This window comes from Rosa rugosa, chromosome 5, assembly GCF_958449725.1.
Source record: "Rosa rugosa chromosome 5, drRosRugo1.1, whole genome shotgun sequence".
NCBI classification, from domain to species: domain Eukaryota; kingdom Viridiplantae; phylum Streptophyta; class Magnoliopsida; order Rosales; family Rosaceae; genus Rosa; species Rosa rugosa.
The window spans coordinates 13900118-13916909 of record NC_084824.1 but is presented as its reverse complement, the minus strand read 5'-3'; the positions used below and the strand labels follow the sequence as shown (position 1 = coordinate 13916909).

The following is a 16792-nucleotide window of genomic DNA, read 5'->3' as shown; positions in this document are numbered from 1 at the left end:
CATTGGAGTCATGGATCGTAGACTCTGGAGCGTCATTTCACTCAACTTCACAACAAGAGCTCATGGTGAATTACCGACGTGGTAATTTTGGCAAAGTGTTTCTTGCTGATGGTGGAGCCTTGGAGATTGTGGGAAGGGGTGATGTGAAGATTTTGCTGACAAATGGTGGAACATGGACCTTGACCAATGTTAGACACATACCGCGGTTAAAGAGGAATTTGATCTCTGTGGGTCAGTTGGATGATGAAGGATGTCGCACTACCTTTGAGAAAGGTACGTGGAAGGTGTGTAAAGGAGCTATGCTGTTAGCTCGTGTAATCAAGACAGGAACACTTTATACGACCTTGAATATTGTTGCTATTGTTGAGAACAATGAAGGCACTGCGATCGTTGAGAAAAATGAAAATGCATACTTATGGCATCGTAGACTTGGGCACATCAGTGAGAAAGGTATGGGTGTACTTCAGTCGAAGGGTAAACTACATGGTGTGGACTCAGTGAAGATTGGGCTTTGTGAAGACTGCATATTTGGGAAGCAAAAGGTTGTTAGTTTCTCAAAGGGTGGCAAGGCACCAAAAGATACAAAACTAGAGTTGGTTCATACTGACGTGTGGGGACCTGCACCAGAGCTTTCGTTAGGTGGCTCAAAGTACTATGTGACTTATATTGATGACTCCATAAGGAAAGTATGGATTTATTTCTTGAAAAATAAATGGGAAGTATTTGATACTTTCAAGAAGTGGAAGGCGATCGTAGAGAATGAGACCGGGTCGAAGATTAAATGTCTGAGGTCGGATAATGGAGGTGAATACTGTGGTAATGATTTCAAAGAGTATTGTACAAAGAATGGGATTAGGATGGAGAAGACAATTCCCGGAACTCCACAGCAGAATGGAGTGGCTGAACGCATGAATAGGACTCTGAATGAGCGCGCAAGGAGTATGAGGATACACGCAGGATTGCCAGACATGTTTTGGGCTGATACGGTTAATACTGCTGCATATTTAATTAACCGTGGACCATCAGTACCATTGAATCATCTCCTACCTGAAGAAAAATGGAGTGGAAAAGAGATAGGCCTATCGCATTTAAGAGTGTTTGGTTGCGTGGCATATGTTCACATTGAGTCCGGTGCGAGAAGCAAGTTGGATCCCAAGTCTCAAAAGTGCATATTCATAGGCTATAGCGGTGACGAGCTTGGCTATAGGTTTTGGGATATGCAGAATAAGAAAGTTGTAAGGAGCAAGAATGTCATCTTTAATGAAGAAGTGATGTACAAGAATAGGCAAGCAGCAGAGCCTAAAAGTCCTGTAAGAAAAGATCGGCAGTTTGCAAGGTTGGAAGAATTGTCCAATGAAGATGTGTCTAAGGAAAATCACGGGGAGGAACGACAACAACAAGAAGCTCCTGAGGTTGCACAACCTGAAGAACAAGTTCCTAGTGATGAGCCAGTGACACCTCCTTTTGTGCCAAGAGTATCGTCAAGAAGTACTAAAGGAATACCAGCTGATAAATAATCGCCTTGTGCTAACTATTTGCTGTTAACTGACTGTGGTGAACCCGTGAGTTATGATGAGGCAATGCAACATAAAGATTCTGCTAAGTGGAAGGGTGCCATGCAAGATGAGATGGACTCTCTCATGTCCAACAATACTTGGGAGTTAGCTAAGTTACCAACAGGTAAGAAAGCATTGCATAACAAGTGGATTTACAAAATTAAGCAAGAAGTTGATGGGAGCAAACGTTACAAGGCAAGGTTGGTTGTGAAAGGTTTTCAGCAAAGGGAGGGAATTGATTTTGATGAGATCTTTTCGCCGGTTGTGAAACATACCACAATCCGGGTGGTGCTTGGTTTAGTGGAAGCTGAAGGTCTGTATTTGGAGCAGCTAGACGTCAAGACTGCTTTTCTTCATGGTGATTTGAAGGAGGTCATATACATGAAGCAACCACAAGGTTTTGTAGCACCTGGTAAGGAGGACTTGGTATGCAAACTGCAAAAGAGCCTTTATGGCTTGAAACAAGCCCCAAGACAGTGGTATAAGAAGTTTGATGCTTTCATGTGTGGGAGTGGCTACACAAGATGTCAATCCGATCACTGTTGTTACTTCAAGAGGTTTGACAAATCTTATATCATTCTTTTACTGTATGTGGATGATATGTTGATAGCTGGGGAAGACTTCAATGAGATTGAGAAGTTGAAGAAAGAGATGTCAAACCAGTTCGCGATGAAGGATTTGGGTGAGGCGAAGAAAATCTTAGGTATAAAGATTATCCGTGATAAAGTGGCTGGTACTCTGAAGCTTTCACAAGCGTAGTATGTTGAGAAGGTGCTTAAGCGATTCAATATGGATGAATCAAAGGCTGTAGGAACACCGTTGGCGGCTCACTTTAAATTGTCCAAGGAACAATCACCCAAGAGCGAAAAACAGAAAGAATATATGAAGAATGTACCTTATGCATCGGCAGTTGGATGCTTAATGTATGCTATGGTGTGTACTAGACCCAATATTGCTCATGCAGTTGGAGTTGTGAGTAGGTACACGAGTAATCCAGGAAAGCAACATTGGGAGGCTGTGAAGTGGATCATGAGGTATCTTCGGGGTACTACTGATATGTCTCTTTGTTTCAAGAGAGGTAGTGCTGAACTACAAGGATATGTTGATGCAGACTTGGCAGGAGATTATGATACTTGTCGGAGTACTACTGGTTATGTGTACACTGTGGGTGGTGCTGCAGTATCTTGGGTCTCAAATTTGCAAGGGCAAGTGGCCCTGTCTACAACGGAGTCCGAGTATGTAGCAGTCTCAGAGGCTGGTAAGGAGATGGTGTGGCTAAAGGGTCTGTTGGAGGAATTAGGTAAAAAGCAAGAGAATTGTGCATTATACAGTGATAGTCAAAGTGCAATTCACTTGGCAAAGAACCCTGCTTTTCATTCAAGGACTAAACACATTCCTATGAAGTATCACTACATACGGAACTCGTGGAGAATGAAGTGTTGCAATTGTTGAAGATTCAAGGAAGTGAGAATCCATAAGTAAACTGAAGCTGTGCTTAGCTTCAGTTGGTCTCCAAGTTTGAAGAAGGAGATGTTGGCTGTGATAATGGGTTTTGTGTTGGCTATGATGGAAGAGTATTGAAGAATGTTAGCTACTAGCGTAATCGGCTCCAAGTGGAAGATTGTTGGGTGTGTGGATCCGATTCCACATAGGATAAGGATTTGTTAATCCTTGATCAAAGAGGAGTTTTGATTGTTTCCTACCTGCTTACATAATCCTACTTGGTAATGGTTTCTATGTCTATTGGGAATAGGTTTCCAATGTCTTAGGGCTAGTTTGGGATTGCTGTGACTTTTAAAAAAAAATTGATGCTGCTGTGTTGTGAGAATAATCAACTGTGAATTAAAATAGTTTCGTGTTTGGTAAATAATATTTTTAAAAGTGCTGTTAGTACATAAAACAACTGCAGAGTGTGTTTTGATCCTCAGCAGCTTCCAAAAGCAACCTCTAGGCTGCTTCTAAAATCTGCTGCCAGTGACCTATAACTTTAAATTAAAACTGCTTTTTATTTATTTACCAAACATAATAAAATCTAAAATTTTGAACAAAAGCTGATTTTTTTAAAAGCGAAGCAATCCCAAACGGGGCCTTATAGGGTCTAGTTAGATATCTATAAATAGGGGCATAGGTTGTAGTAGTAGATCAAGTCTTTGAAGCATTAAACAGAGAGAGCAAGTGAGGTCTTGAGAGTTGGTGAGAACTTCTTGTGAGAGATCCTTGTATTCTTGTTCGTGTATTCTTCTCTATAGTGAAACCCAAGCAGCCCGGGGACGTAGGCAAAGTTCTTTGCTGAACCTCATTAACAAGTTCGTGTTTGTTTTCTCGATCATTTATCTATATTGTTTTGCACTTGTCTGCTTCCGCAAGAGGAATTTTAGGTCAAATTCCTAACACTACCTCCTCATATATTTTATCCCTCTACGTTCTCTCTCTCTCTCTCTCTCTCTCTCTCTCTCTCATTCTTAGTTTATAACACGTTATCAACACGTTTTGCTCTATTTTTCTTTTTGCCCTAATTTTTTTATATACTCAATGATGATCAAACAGTTATATAGTGCTAACTTTTGTTGTTTATGGTCCAATAACTTGATCTATGAGTTCTTCATTATTGATTTAACCTATCGTAAACTCTATTAATCAACTTTTTTTATCACATCTATTCTGGGATTGTGATGTTATTCGTCAAGTATGGATATGGACTTTCTCACTATTTCATATTCTCCCTTCACATGATGCCCTACTTCATTAATTCTATTCTATCTTCAGAGTTAATGAGCCAGTTTTCACCAGCTTTACCGGTTAATGGCGCATTGCAATGTGCACATTTCTATGGTGTATATGGACAAAACACAATAAGGTAAGAAGCAATGATATAAAGTTCAATTACTTGCATTTCCAGCATTACTTTCTTCTTGATTTCAAAGAAGGAGCACAATTAAGTTTGAAGCCTAGGAAGCCTTTGAGCCTTGTTTGTCTTCATACAATGTTGTACCAGCTTTCAAACTTTGGGGGCTCTCACCATTGCGTCTTACTGCTCCCATTTTTAAATTGGTAAAATGGCAGCCTCCTCCTGAGCTCTGGTTAAAAGTAAATACTGATAGGCCATTTAGGAGCACAGATGTTACATCCCGAACCCAAATTCACCGGTTTACTAGTCATTTGGGCAGTAAACGACAATTTGTTTACTTTTACTCTTTTTTCGGTAACTTTAGTGGCCCTAAAAGTCGACTTTTTGTTCGGATAAGAATTTGAGAAAGTTTTCTTCACGGAAGTTGTAGAGGACGTTAAACCGAGCGCATGCACGTGTCGATCATAAAAATCGGAGTTCGTATGCAAAAGTTATAAGCGAAAATGTGAATGTTACTGTTCATGGTAACTTTCTATATATATATAGAAATTTACTGTGGTAGATTTCCATTTCCGGAAATCTACCTTCTCTCTCCTCTCCCCCGAACTCTCTTCTCTCCCTTTTGGGTCCTTCTTCCTCCCTTCGATTCCGCGCATTCCGGCCACCAACCGGCGTGCAGCCGGCCACCACAGGAGCGCCTCCCTCCTCTCTGCACCCTAGTAGCCTTAGGTTGTGGCGATTTGGCCGAGAAACCTTGAATCGAAGCAAAGTTCCTCATAGGTGCAGTTTGGCTTTTCCGGCAAATCTTCCGTTTCCGACCACCAAATTGGGACCGTATGAGCGCCTCAAGCCGGTGATCATTTCCCCTAAGGTCATTCATTTCAATTTGCAGTGTGGAGGATGAATTGAAGGAAATTTCAAACCTAGGGTTTGAAATTTTTGGGTTTTTCTTCACCGGCCGGTTTCGACTATTTCAAGGTAAAATTTGGATGTGTTGTAGTTGAGAAAAAGGATCAGTGTGTCGAGTTGTTGTTGTACATGGAATTTGGCAGCCGGTTGTGGAGGTTGGTACCGGCGCGTGGACCCCACGTGCCGCCACTGTGGGTGGCGCGTGGAGGCGTGTAGGGCAGTGTTTTAATTCCAATTTTTAGCCCATTAAATTGTATAATTGTTGTAGAGCTTGTATGTGAGGTTTGGTGAATTTTGGAGGAGTTTGGAATTGTTTGTGATTTTCCGAAGTTCGGAGTTTTGTGATTGAATTGTGGGAAATTCGGTTTTCAGATTTCCCTCGTTTCCGCTATGGAGTATGTAAATTGAGGGATTGGTGTTATGGGGGAGATTTGGGTTGAATCCGAGAAGTTATGAAGATGAGATTTCGTTTTAGGCTCGTAAGTATTTTATCGGATTGTCGTTTACGGAAATATAATTGTGTACAGGACGATGTCGCGAGCTACGGCTAGATGAAGGAACTCGTTTGCGTGGTCGCCCAATAGTACTGTGAGTGGACTTTTGATTTTAGTTGATGCATGCAAATTAATTTCCGCAAATTTTGATTTTATTGATTTATCAATTTAATTATCGAGCATTTTATTTTGGTTTGGATTATTGATTGATTTATTGGTTTGAACTTTTGAACTAAGATTCATTATGCTCGATTTGAGGATTTTGATTTATGTAATAGTTACCATATTTTTATTCCGTGGAATTTCCGGAAATTTTTATTATAATTAATTATCAATTCTTGAGATTTCAAGAGAGATTCGGAATTGGTTTTGGAATATATGATTATTATTTTGGAAATATGATTTACGTGATTTTTCGACGATTTATTTTACCAAGATGATTCCGGATTACATATTATATTTAGTAGCCAATTTTGAGATATTTTGGAATATTTTTGGAAATCGGATTTTCCGAAGGAATTTGTGCTCGTACTAATTTCCGGGTTTGGTTACGGATATGAGAATATTTTGGCGTGCGGGGCCACGTCATTGGAATGGTTATTTTTCTCGTGAGAGATTGGGGAAGTCTTTTGAATTTTTCGGGATTTTTGAATGTTTTCTTCACCATACAGGGGTCCAATTACTAGGTCTCCTCCTCACTTACTTTGTGTTTGTGAGTGGCAGTTGAGGTAGTTTATTCTCCTCCTCACATGAGTGGCAGTCGAGGTTATTAGTTCTCCTCCTCACACAATCTATGTGTGAGTGGCAGTTGAGGTTATTAGTTCTCCTCCTCACACAATCTATGTGTGGGTGGCAGTCGAGGTTAGGGGTTCCTTTACCCGTATGGTGACATCTCTTCCCCATATCCTTTTATTTGTTACTTGACTAGCGGGGCTAGTCCCATTTTCTTAACCAGCGGGGACTGGTATGTTTTCACGAGACTCCGAGTTTTAACGACTTACGTTTTATAAACGTTGCATGCATCGAAGTTTTATGAATTTAAATTTGTGGGAAAGTAATTCAACTTCTTTTCTTTTAAATTATTTATTTAGTTATATATTTTTGTCCACTCACGCTGACGTGTTTTTCAATTACTTTCCCCTGGGCCCTTCGGTTTCAAATGCCCAGTTTGCAGGCGAAATTAGTTGAGGTCGGGCGTACACGGAGTTGAGGCATAGTCAACAGCATGGCTTCTGCGTTTTCCTTTGAATTAGGTTTCCTTGTTTACCCTTTTTATTAGAATTGCTCTGATTACTTGTGGAATTAATGTTATTCAAGTTGCGTTTTGTATTTTGTGAATTGGGGAATGTTGTGATTTGGGGAGCAGGGTGGCTCCAGGAGAATAAGGATGGATGATTTAGAAGTGTAAATGTTTTCCTACAGGTTTTGGGTAGCCTACTTTTAGGAGAAGTTCCGCCAAATTTTTGGTATAATTTCTTCTAAGGTGGGCCCCGCAGGGCCACTTCGGATTTTGGGGTGAAATCTGGGGCGGGTCCTGTCAGTTGGTATCAGAGCATTAGGTTGTCAGATTCTGTAGACTTGTTTCTATCATGTTACCTTATACGCTTGATGTTACACAGTACCTCCCGAGTGATGGCCCGACTGCAGCGGTTCCCCATCGTTTACTCTTCGGTGCTGATGTACTCATTAAGTGTGTAAGGTACATGTCTAGTTGGTGTTCTTTTAGGTGCTATGCCTCTTGTACGCCGATCTCATAGGGATTCCTCTGCATATTAGTTTCGTTACGTGTCTTGCGCCTTTTCCTGGAGATGGTAGAGTCAGGTTACTCTACAGGTTTGGGTTGTGCTATGAAATGTGAGCCGATGAAATGTTGTGATTATCTATCCCTCGATGCCAACAAGTTGTTGGGACAAGGTTTAAGGTGCAAGACCGTAGTTCGGTTTCGTACTTGAATGTCTGAGATGAATGACTATAGCTTTGGGCCGTTTCTGAAGGTGATAATTGTTTCGGAATTAGGATTGTCGCGGGAAAATGGAGCTAGTGGTAATGGTGGTTCTGATTTTAAGCCGAGTTTCAGGAGATGTGTTACATAGCATAATTGGTCATGTAAACAATATTTGGGACACTGTTGGCGGTGCTTGGGGGTTTCTTGGAAATCTTTGGACTAGTCATCTTGGATTGTTGACCTGGCCATGACATTTGGAGTTAGTTTTGTTCGAACTGAAGGAATTGATTCAAGATATATTGACTTATAATTGGTCTTTTAGGTTTTGGATTATAATGAGTAGGGAGATGGATAGAATTGGAGTTTTGAAATAGTTTTATGTTTGAAACTTGAACATTTAGTTGAACGCGTAGAGCTTTATATTTGAGTTACGATCTTTGGCAGTATTTAATTAGGAGGATTAGAAATTAGAAACAACTGTTGTATATGAGATTGTACAGATGCATGTTTTTGGTTATCTGTTTTTGGGTGAAATGGCTGTATCAAAATTTGAGTATAGTGGTAGTGACATTGTTGGGTGTTCATAATGGTTCAAGTGGAATTATTTGTGATACTGAGTATGATTTGAGTATAAATTGTAGAACCTTGAAGGTTAATTGTGGTAGGTTCTAGGTGGAGTTTTTGCTAGACAAATGGGTTGTGTTCTGATATGAGTGGTTGGTGAAATAATTTGAAGGAAATAAGTTTTCCAATTGGCCCCGGAAATATTTCTAGTTAAGGCTTGACCAAAATCCTTGTAACATATATTTGGTAAAAATGTAATGCGGTTGGTCTAGGCAGTAACATTTTTCTACGGTGACTAATCTAAGAAATTGGACCGCTATGTGGTTGGACTAATTTTTTCAGATCCAGGTATCGCTTTGTGTGATACAAGATGTTGGACGGGCATCTGTTTACATCCAGGTTGTTGTTCAACGGAAGACTTTGTGAGTGGTATTTTTTCATCTAGGAAAACTGGTTGTTGTTTGAGTTGAAATACATTTATGAAAAGGATGGCTTTAGAGGAATTGAGTGAGTTTGTTTACCCTGGTGTCATTATTGGTGGTAATTGGTTAAGTCGTTTGAGGGATATCAGTTGTTGCCTTGATTGATGTTTGTTCACCATCACGGGTTTATAGATACAATGATTTGGCAGGAGATCGGAGTTGAGTTGGGAATCATTTTATTTGACATAAATTTTATCAAGGGTTCCAATCCACAATTGAAGTATTAAATTGTTGGGCTACTCTGATTGGGTAATGTTGTTGGATTATTGCTTAGCAAGAAGAGGTTTGGAAAAAGTATGATGCAAATTTAGTTAGCGCAGGAATGTCGTTGGGATTGTTGTTGTGAATGAAATCTTGTGGTATTCAATTAAGATTTTAAAAAGTCATTTCAAATCTGGTGATATTTAAAAGCCTATTGATCTTCAAGGATTTTATTAGATGGTTGATTGTGTAGGATTTTAGGGTGCTTGGTATAAATACCAAACTCTATCAAAAATCCACTCTAGACATGAGAATTTTTTTTCTCTCATTCTGAAGATGAAAAGAAGACGAACTGAGCCCGATCTCTCACCTCGAAGGCTCGAAGTGACCTCAACCTTTCCTTTCTTTATTCTCTACTAACCAAGGTCTTTGCTGCCGTTCTCTTAGGGTTTGGAATACAAAGAAACAAAAATAAGAAGATTGGTGCCACTCGAGGCTAGTCTCGGAGTCCAACGGCAAAGGTGGTAGTTTCAAATCTCCACGGAGCACAGCTCATCAAAGGTTAGATTTAGAAACCCTAACTCGCGCCCTTTTTACTTTTGTCGAAATTTGAAGCTCTGGATTTCCCCAATTTAAAAGCTGTAGCACCTTGTTTATTTAGCTGAATTGTTCGATTTAAGTGACCTTTAAATTTTCCTGGTCATGGTTATGGAAGCATATGCTATATTGTTGATAGATTATTCATCAAATTATAAATAGTTTAATACAATGCATCATTAGATTTGTGGTTTTGGTTTAAGTATGGTTTTAGTGTATGAAATCTGGTTTCGGCTAGCATCAATACACTGATCTTTTATTTTTTTCAGAAGATAAATCCTAGTACATTATATAAATGGTTGATCGAATATAGAAAATAAAGAAGTATGCTTGCCCAAACAATACATCAGGTTCTTGAACTTCAAATTGCTCTTGATATGTGGCTCAAGATTTTCACCAAACTCTGGTTCAGGTTCAAGATTTGAATCAGTTGCAAAACTTTGTAGATCGGATGAGGCATGTTGGTGATCTGCTTAATATTTCCATAAGCAAGTATGAGGATTTACACATTCAGATTTCAACTACACTGATCACACTGGGTGCTGAATTTCTCAGAAGATTTTGGTCATAGGTCAACTACACTGATCACACTTACCATTCCTGGTACGTACCCATCAACTTGATAAGTCAATCAGTATGCAGTGAAGACTCCTTGCATTTAACCAAGGATCAGCTACAGGACTTTGGTGGGTTTACCCATATCTGGTCAAGTTTAGAACTTTGGAATTAGTGAAATCCAGTCCACAAATTAGCATCAAAAAAAGAAATCCAGTCCACAAATTAAATAATCTAATGGCCGGACAGCATCGGTCATAGTAGGAAATTGGTCGTAATGCTGGGAGAACCCGGTAATGACATTGAGTAGAATGTATATGGTAAAATAGGGCTTTTGACAACATGAATAGACATATACTAGAATCGCAACCATATAATAGGACCCTAATCGAGTCTAATCCAAAAAGACAGACCTTTCTTATTTTATAGTGGAGCTATATATGAACTTTTCATACTTGACAAGAGTATTGACCTTAATCAAGCTCAAACTAAATTTCATTCTGAGCTGGACCTAAGTGGTCATCAACTCGATGCACAAAATAAGCTATAAATGAGCATGCAAGTCCAGAATAAGAACACAGTAATGAAACCAAAACAGAATATTCTAACTTACTTTTTCTCTCTCAAAACATCAGCAATAAAATTTGTGAGATCATTCCCATAGAATCAATGTTTATACAAGGTTATTCACAAGAACATAACAACATGTGGCTCGCAAATCAGCAACACATGTCCGCGTGCAAGGGGGGTTATGGATTTCTAGGAATACGCTATACACATGTTCAAATGCATGACCTTCTGTTCAATCGTATAAATAGCAGGCGGTCATCCTTTGTAATATATTCACATCCCGTTGGGGCAAAACCACTTCCCTGAGTCCCTGGCCAGCCGTAATAATGTCTCTGGTGACAATGGCCAGCTTCTTATACTTTATCTTGTGGCAACAGCAGCAGCACTAGCGCCTCTTGTTAGCGTCACCTTAAGAGCCAAACAAAAATTTTGTCTCAGAGTCTCAAACGATGCGATGATATCTTCACGTCATGCTGGACTGGAATCGGTGTCCATGTATTGAGATTGGCCATGTAATGAGTTAAAATTGAACTATAGTAACCTTGTTTTGCAATTAGAAATATCAATCCTTCGAACTAAAATTTTCATATTTGTGCGTTTTGCATCCCTATATCTATTCCTTTCAAAAAAAAAAAAAAAAAACTACAATATCTATTTCCCTTATTGGTAAATAACTCTATAAAGTTCTAAAAAAAAAAGTTCATTTATTTATTTATTTATCGATATCTTTTGCCAGGGTATCTGATGAGCTTCACTATTTACTTTTAATTTTTGTTCCTAAACTTGTGATAAAAAATAAAAAAAATCCATAAATGTATAGATATAAACTTCTAAATAAAACATATAAATGACTTTTATTTATTGACCTGTTTTGCTAGGGTATCTTCTGGTTCTTGGCTTGAGTCGCAATCTGATATAAGTGGCCATGATCTTGTCGGCATGGAAGCTTTCCGAAATAGTTTAGGTCCTAACACTCTGGGATGGTCCGGCTCCGATTACTGTAATTGGACCGGGGTAATTTGTAACGAGGACAATAGGGTCTCGTTCATTACTATCCGCAAAAAGAACCTAACTGGTTCGATCCCAGCTTCTATCGGAAATATCAAGTATCTTAAGACATTTGATGTTTCCGAGAATCAATTAACTGGCCCCCTTCCGAGATTTCGTGATTTGCAATTATTGGAGCGGCTTTTAGCCAACAACAATAATTTCACTTCAATCCCAGTAGATTTCTTCTCATCCGATTTACCCACCTTGTTTTCTATTGATATTAGTCACAACCCCTTTGCACCTTGGCGCATTCTAGGCGCTGCTAGGGAGCTAGGGTTTTTTTCGGCCACGAACGCCAATATTATAGGAAACCTGGACGCCTTTAGCCGCATCAACTTTCCTAGTTTGGTGAATTTAGACCTTTCTTACAACCATGTCACTGGTACTGTACCATATGAATTCACACAACTGCCTCAACTTAAGTACTTAGATTTATCGAACAATTTACTTAGTGGTAAAGTACCTGAGTTTAGGGCAAATGTTACTGTGAGGTTAGAGGGTAACTCTGTCATGTCATCGAGTTCCACTAGAAAGATGAGTGCTAGGGTGCTTGTTGTAGTTCTGATTGGGGCTACAACTGGACTAGTGCTTGTACTAGGACTTGTTGTTTTCTTCTTTAGGAGGAAACCCGGTGTTGTCCAACTCGAGGCTTCTAACACTCGATCTACTGCTCCCGGCGATATTGATGTTCCTGCTATGGATAGGATTAGTATTTCAGTTGATGTAGTGAGGCACGCGACCAACAATTTCAGCCGAGATAATTTATTAGGGGAAGGGGGTTTTTCTAGTGTTTTTAGAGCGGAAATAGATGGGAAAATAGTTGCAGTGAAAATGATGGGTAGAATAAAATTCGGTAGGGTAGCTGATGAGGCAATAAGGTCGTTTGAGCGTGAGGTTCACGTCCTCACCAAAGTGCGACATACCAACTTGGTTGCACTTCTAGGATACTGTTGGGACTCAGAAATTATGATACTGGTCTACGACTACATGCCTCAAGGGAATCTAGGAAGGCATCTTTTTCACTGGAGAGATGAAGGGCTCCAACCCCTTGCTTGGGCCACAAGACTCAATATTGCCTATGATGTTTCAAGAGGGGTTGAATATCTCCACCAGTTTGCGAACCAGACATTTGTTCACAGAGACTTAAAGCCTTCCAACATTTTACTCACAGACGATTTGCATGCCAAAGTAGCTGACTTTGGACTGGTTCGCCCTCTTAGATACTATAATGCCACAACTGATACCACCCAACCAGGAGGAACCGCCGGTTACAAGGCTCCGGAATATGCTTTATATAGACAAATATCTGCCAAGGCAGATGTGTTCAGTTTCGGAGTCATCTTACTGGAGTTGACCACCGGTAAGAGGGCAGTTGATAAAAGCTTCCCTGAGTCAGATCCACACCTACCAACTTGGTTCTCCAACCAAGTCATCAATAAGGGCAAGGGCGGCATTGTTTGGGATGAACTCAAAAGGGTTATTGACCCCCCTATAGTTTCTACCGATCCCAACATTGTATCCTCGTTTTTAGAAATTGCCAAGCTAGCCATCAGCTGCTGCAACAAAGATCCCAATCTGAGGCCCGACATGACACATGTTGTCAACATAATAGGACCGCTCGTGAAGCCCTGGAAGCCGTCGGAACCTGTTCCTGAAAATTTGGACCCGGCCGCCGATGGAACAGACTGGAGCATTCCTCTCTCCGAAATGGTCACGTGCTGGGAGCGTGGTGAACCTTCGGGTCAAGCCGGTTCGTCCGGGTAGGTTCGGATATGGTTTCGTGTGTAACAACTGAGGACATCAATGCTGCTTGATTTGCATCTGCCCAAGGCTTTATTTCTTGGAAAGGCAAAGTCCATCTCGACTCTCGACTCAGAGTTCCTAGTTCACCTGATTATGATGGTATTGACACACAGGTACTGACATGAGCAGTCAACTTTAATTAGAGTTATTTTCTTTCATATTAGCTTAATTTCCATTGCTAATCCTATCAACTGATTTCAGATGAGCTTCCATATGTCATTGAGATTGTATGGTCTATATGCACCTGAAGGCTCGCTTGCTCTGGTATGTTTCTGTTCAGAATCTTCTTGCATTACAAATTTACAGTACATAATTTCGTGTTGGCGAGCATGAACTCAATAGATAACATAACATTCCAGCAGTGTTTCTGTATAGAGGTTTTTCTTCATTTTGTAAAATCCCTACAAAGCATTGAAGGGATTTGAAATTGCTTTTTCACTGCAGTTTCTTTTTTCATGATAATACCCTTCTGATAAAATATTAGAGGATTTTTCGCTATCACATTTTGATTTACTATAATATATATCTTTCCAGATCGCCTTTATGTTGCTCAGTATGTTCTTCCCTCTCTTCTTTATTAATTTTTTTGCTGGCAGAGCGTATCTAGCTAGCAGAAGGCAGATGCACTGCCTGCTAGCTTTGTATACTGTCCGGTTGGAGAGACTGTACGTTGATCAGAGGCTTTCAGCTACAATTTCACCTTGTCATGTCACGGTATGTTCCTATTTTTAAATATATAGAGGGAGTGGAATATGCTTTGAAGAACTCTCGTCTTGAAGTGGTTAATTGCATTTACATTTTGCATGGATTCCTAAGGCTCCTCAACTGTGATTTTCATAATATTCCTAACCTTATGTTTTATCCATCTTTAGATGGAGCTTCCTGGAGCCTACTTTACTTGCAGTTAGTCCTACTGTTACATTGGAAACGGCAACTGCTACCTTTTCAGGTAGTGATTTCTTATTTTATTAGCTTTTATGCTACATGTTTGACATGACATTAAACATTTGTTAATGTGCCGTCATTTATTTCTAAGAGCAATTGCAAATTGAGAAAGTGACCGTAGAGCAAAAAAGCAACTTCAAATGTTATTAGAAGAACAAAGAAGGTTAGTACATGTTATCCTTGGTTGAAAACAGTATATATGTTTCCTATCTCTATTTTGCTTTGTTTTCTGTGCAGGGAAAGCACCTGAGTTTCTAACATTGCTGTTACTTTTTCTTCCTGTTTCAGATTTGGCCTCAATATTGATCTGGATGCTCCAAAAGTAAGAGTTCCTATCAGAACCAATAAGGACTTTTCCAAATCTGATAGCCATTTTCTGTTGGATTTTGGTCATTTCACGCTGCAAGAGAAGGTATGTTTTTTTTTTCCCTCAATTTTTTTGTTTGTTTTCTTTAATGCCCTTTGAAATTGCCTCTAGCTGCATTTTCATGCCTGAAATGATGAATAATCATTGCACGATACTCAGCATGATGAACAGAAGAAGAACCTGTTGCCCACCGATCGGTATTGTGTTTGTCATGAGAAAGGATGTGAACTACGTACTGATTGCTAAATCTGCATGCCCTCTCATGGAAAACTCCTTATGTTAAATCTGATGGTGAGCTTTCCTTTATTTGCAGTATTTTTGCATGTTTGGTGACCTTAGTTGTGTACAAATTCAGCTTTCTTTTTTATTTTTTATTCTTGCTTTTTTATAGGACCTTGAAGGTTCAACATAACAACCTTGAAGTCACAGACGAAGGTAGATGCCTGTTGGTTTCAACTTCTTTTGAGAGGAAACAACTCCAAGTTTTCGAAGAGATTTGGTAAATCAAAATGTAATTGATAGAAGTTGCTAACTTGCTATGTTAGTCTTGTCCTGGTAGGAGTTTGGCAGAACATTTGTTAGTAGCTACCATTCCCATTTGTCCCACAGTCCTCACTGGGAGATTTTATTGCATTTGAAGTTCCGCTGAAAAAATGGCGAGAAGCATGCTATATCAGGGGTATTGCAACAGTGGTAAATGAGAATCATGTTAAATTGAAAATTTCAGTATGTGGTGCTTCTGTTGTTCAAGGTAACGATTCTTCTGGAACAAATGAAAATATAAATACGCCTAGGAGTGACATCTCTGCTAAAAATCCCAGAGGTTATTGTACGTGTTCTACCTTGGAGAAGTAAATCAAGTCATTCGGGCCGCTGCTTACAAATTTATCCTTGATTATCCTTGGCAGTGGGTTCTGGAAATGCATATAAAATGGACTCGACTTTTGTGGAGTTCAAAGCAAGAAAATAAGATGCATAATGATGGATCATAATGATCATCCTTTCTTAAAATCAGCAGCATAGTAATCAAGGAGTCTGTATACAGACAGACAGATGATTTGGTGCATCTGTCTCCAAGTAGACAGGTAATAGAACATTAATTTTTTTATCATTCAATATAGAAATGATGGTTGTTGAAATTCTGTACCTTTCTTTTTAGTATCTTCTTTTAGCATATTCAGCTGGCTCAGGCTCTGAAATCCTTAGGTAAGATTGTCTAACTTATTAGTCAATGGATGCCATTATATTGCAAAGAGTGCTTCTTGTTTAACTTATTAGTCAGTCAATTCCATGAATATGTCTAAACAAGTTTTCTATCATATGTGATGACATTGGTCACTGACTTGTCTGTTTATCATCAGTCTCCATGTGAGTCTTGTAATAAGTGAATCATTAGATTAATTTTTATTGTTCGTCATTGTACTTTTTTCATTTATATTATTTTTCTTAATGATTGACAATTAGTGATTCAAAAACTACATTTTCTTGTCCTGTTTACAGGTTAAAACTTGGAATGCTTCGGATACAATCAGATAAGCCGTTAACATTAACACCAATGCCGCCAGTTCTCCTTCGACCACATAGAGTTGGAGAGGAGATGGACTATATCTTGAAGTTTTCCGCCACCTGCAATATAATGAGTCACTGGATCTTTGTGTCTATCTATATATTGGTCTCCATGTGAGTATGAACATGTTTGCAAATATGAGTTACTTTCCTTTAGCTTTTTTTATAGTAATTAGTATATATGTGGTGAGACAGTTTCCGTATTCAAATATGAGCTGATTTCTTAAATCTTTTCCCGGGATAGAGTAGCATCTCGTACAAAGATTTTATTTTTTCATTTTAGTAACTCATCTCTCTGTCATTTGTACTCATTTATTCTGGCTCATTGGAACAGCCAATG

At 39.2% G+C, this 16792-nt stretch overlaps 1 protein-coding gene and 1 long non-coding RNA gene across 2 annotated transcripts; both read left to right on the top strand.

Annotated features, from left to right (window-relative positions):
- Nucleotides 1–2345: 2345 nt before the first annotated feature.
- LOC133711226 (receptor-like kinase TMK3) lies at nt 2346–13970 on the top strand. Its single transcript, XM_062137382.1, has 5 exons — nt 2346–2959; nt 11600–13521; nt 13620–13687; nt 13776–13838; nt 13950–13970. Exons 1-5 carry the CDS (start codon nt 2346–2348, stop codon nt 13968–13970), a joined length of 2688 nt encoding a protein of 895 aa, XP_061993366.1.
- A 274-nt stretch (nt 13971–14244) lies between these two features.
- Nucleotides 14245–16508, top strand: LOC133708592 (uncharacterized). The gene is made up of 7 exons (XR_009845913.1): nt 14245–14288; nt 14447–14523; nt 14611–14682; nt 14808–14931; nt 15046–15177; nt 15278–15971; nt 16387–16508. It is a non-coding gene; the product is annotated as an uncharacterized LOC133708592 (long non-coding RNA).
- Nucleotides 16509–16792: the final 284 nt, after the last annotated feature.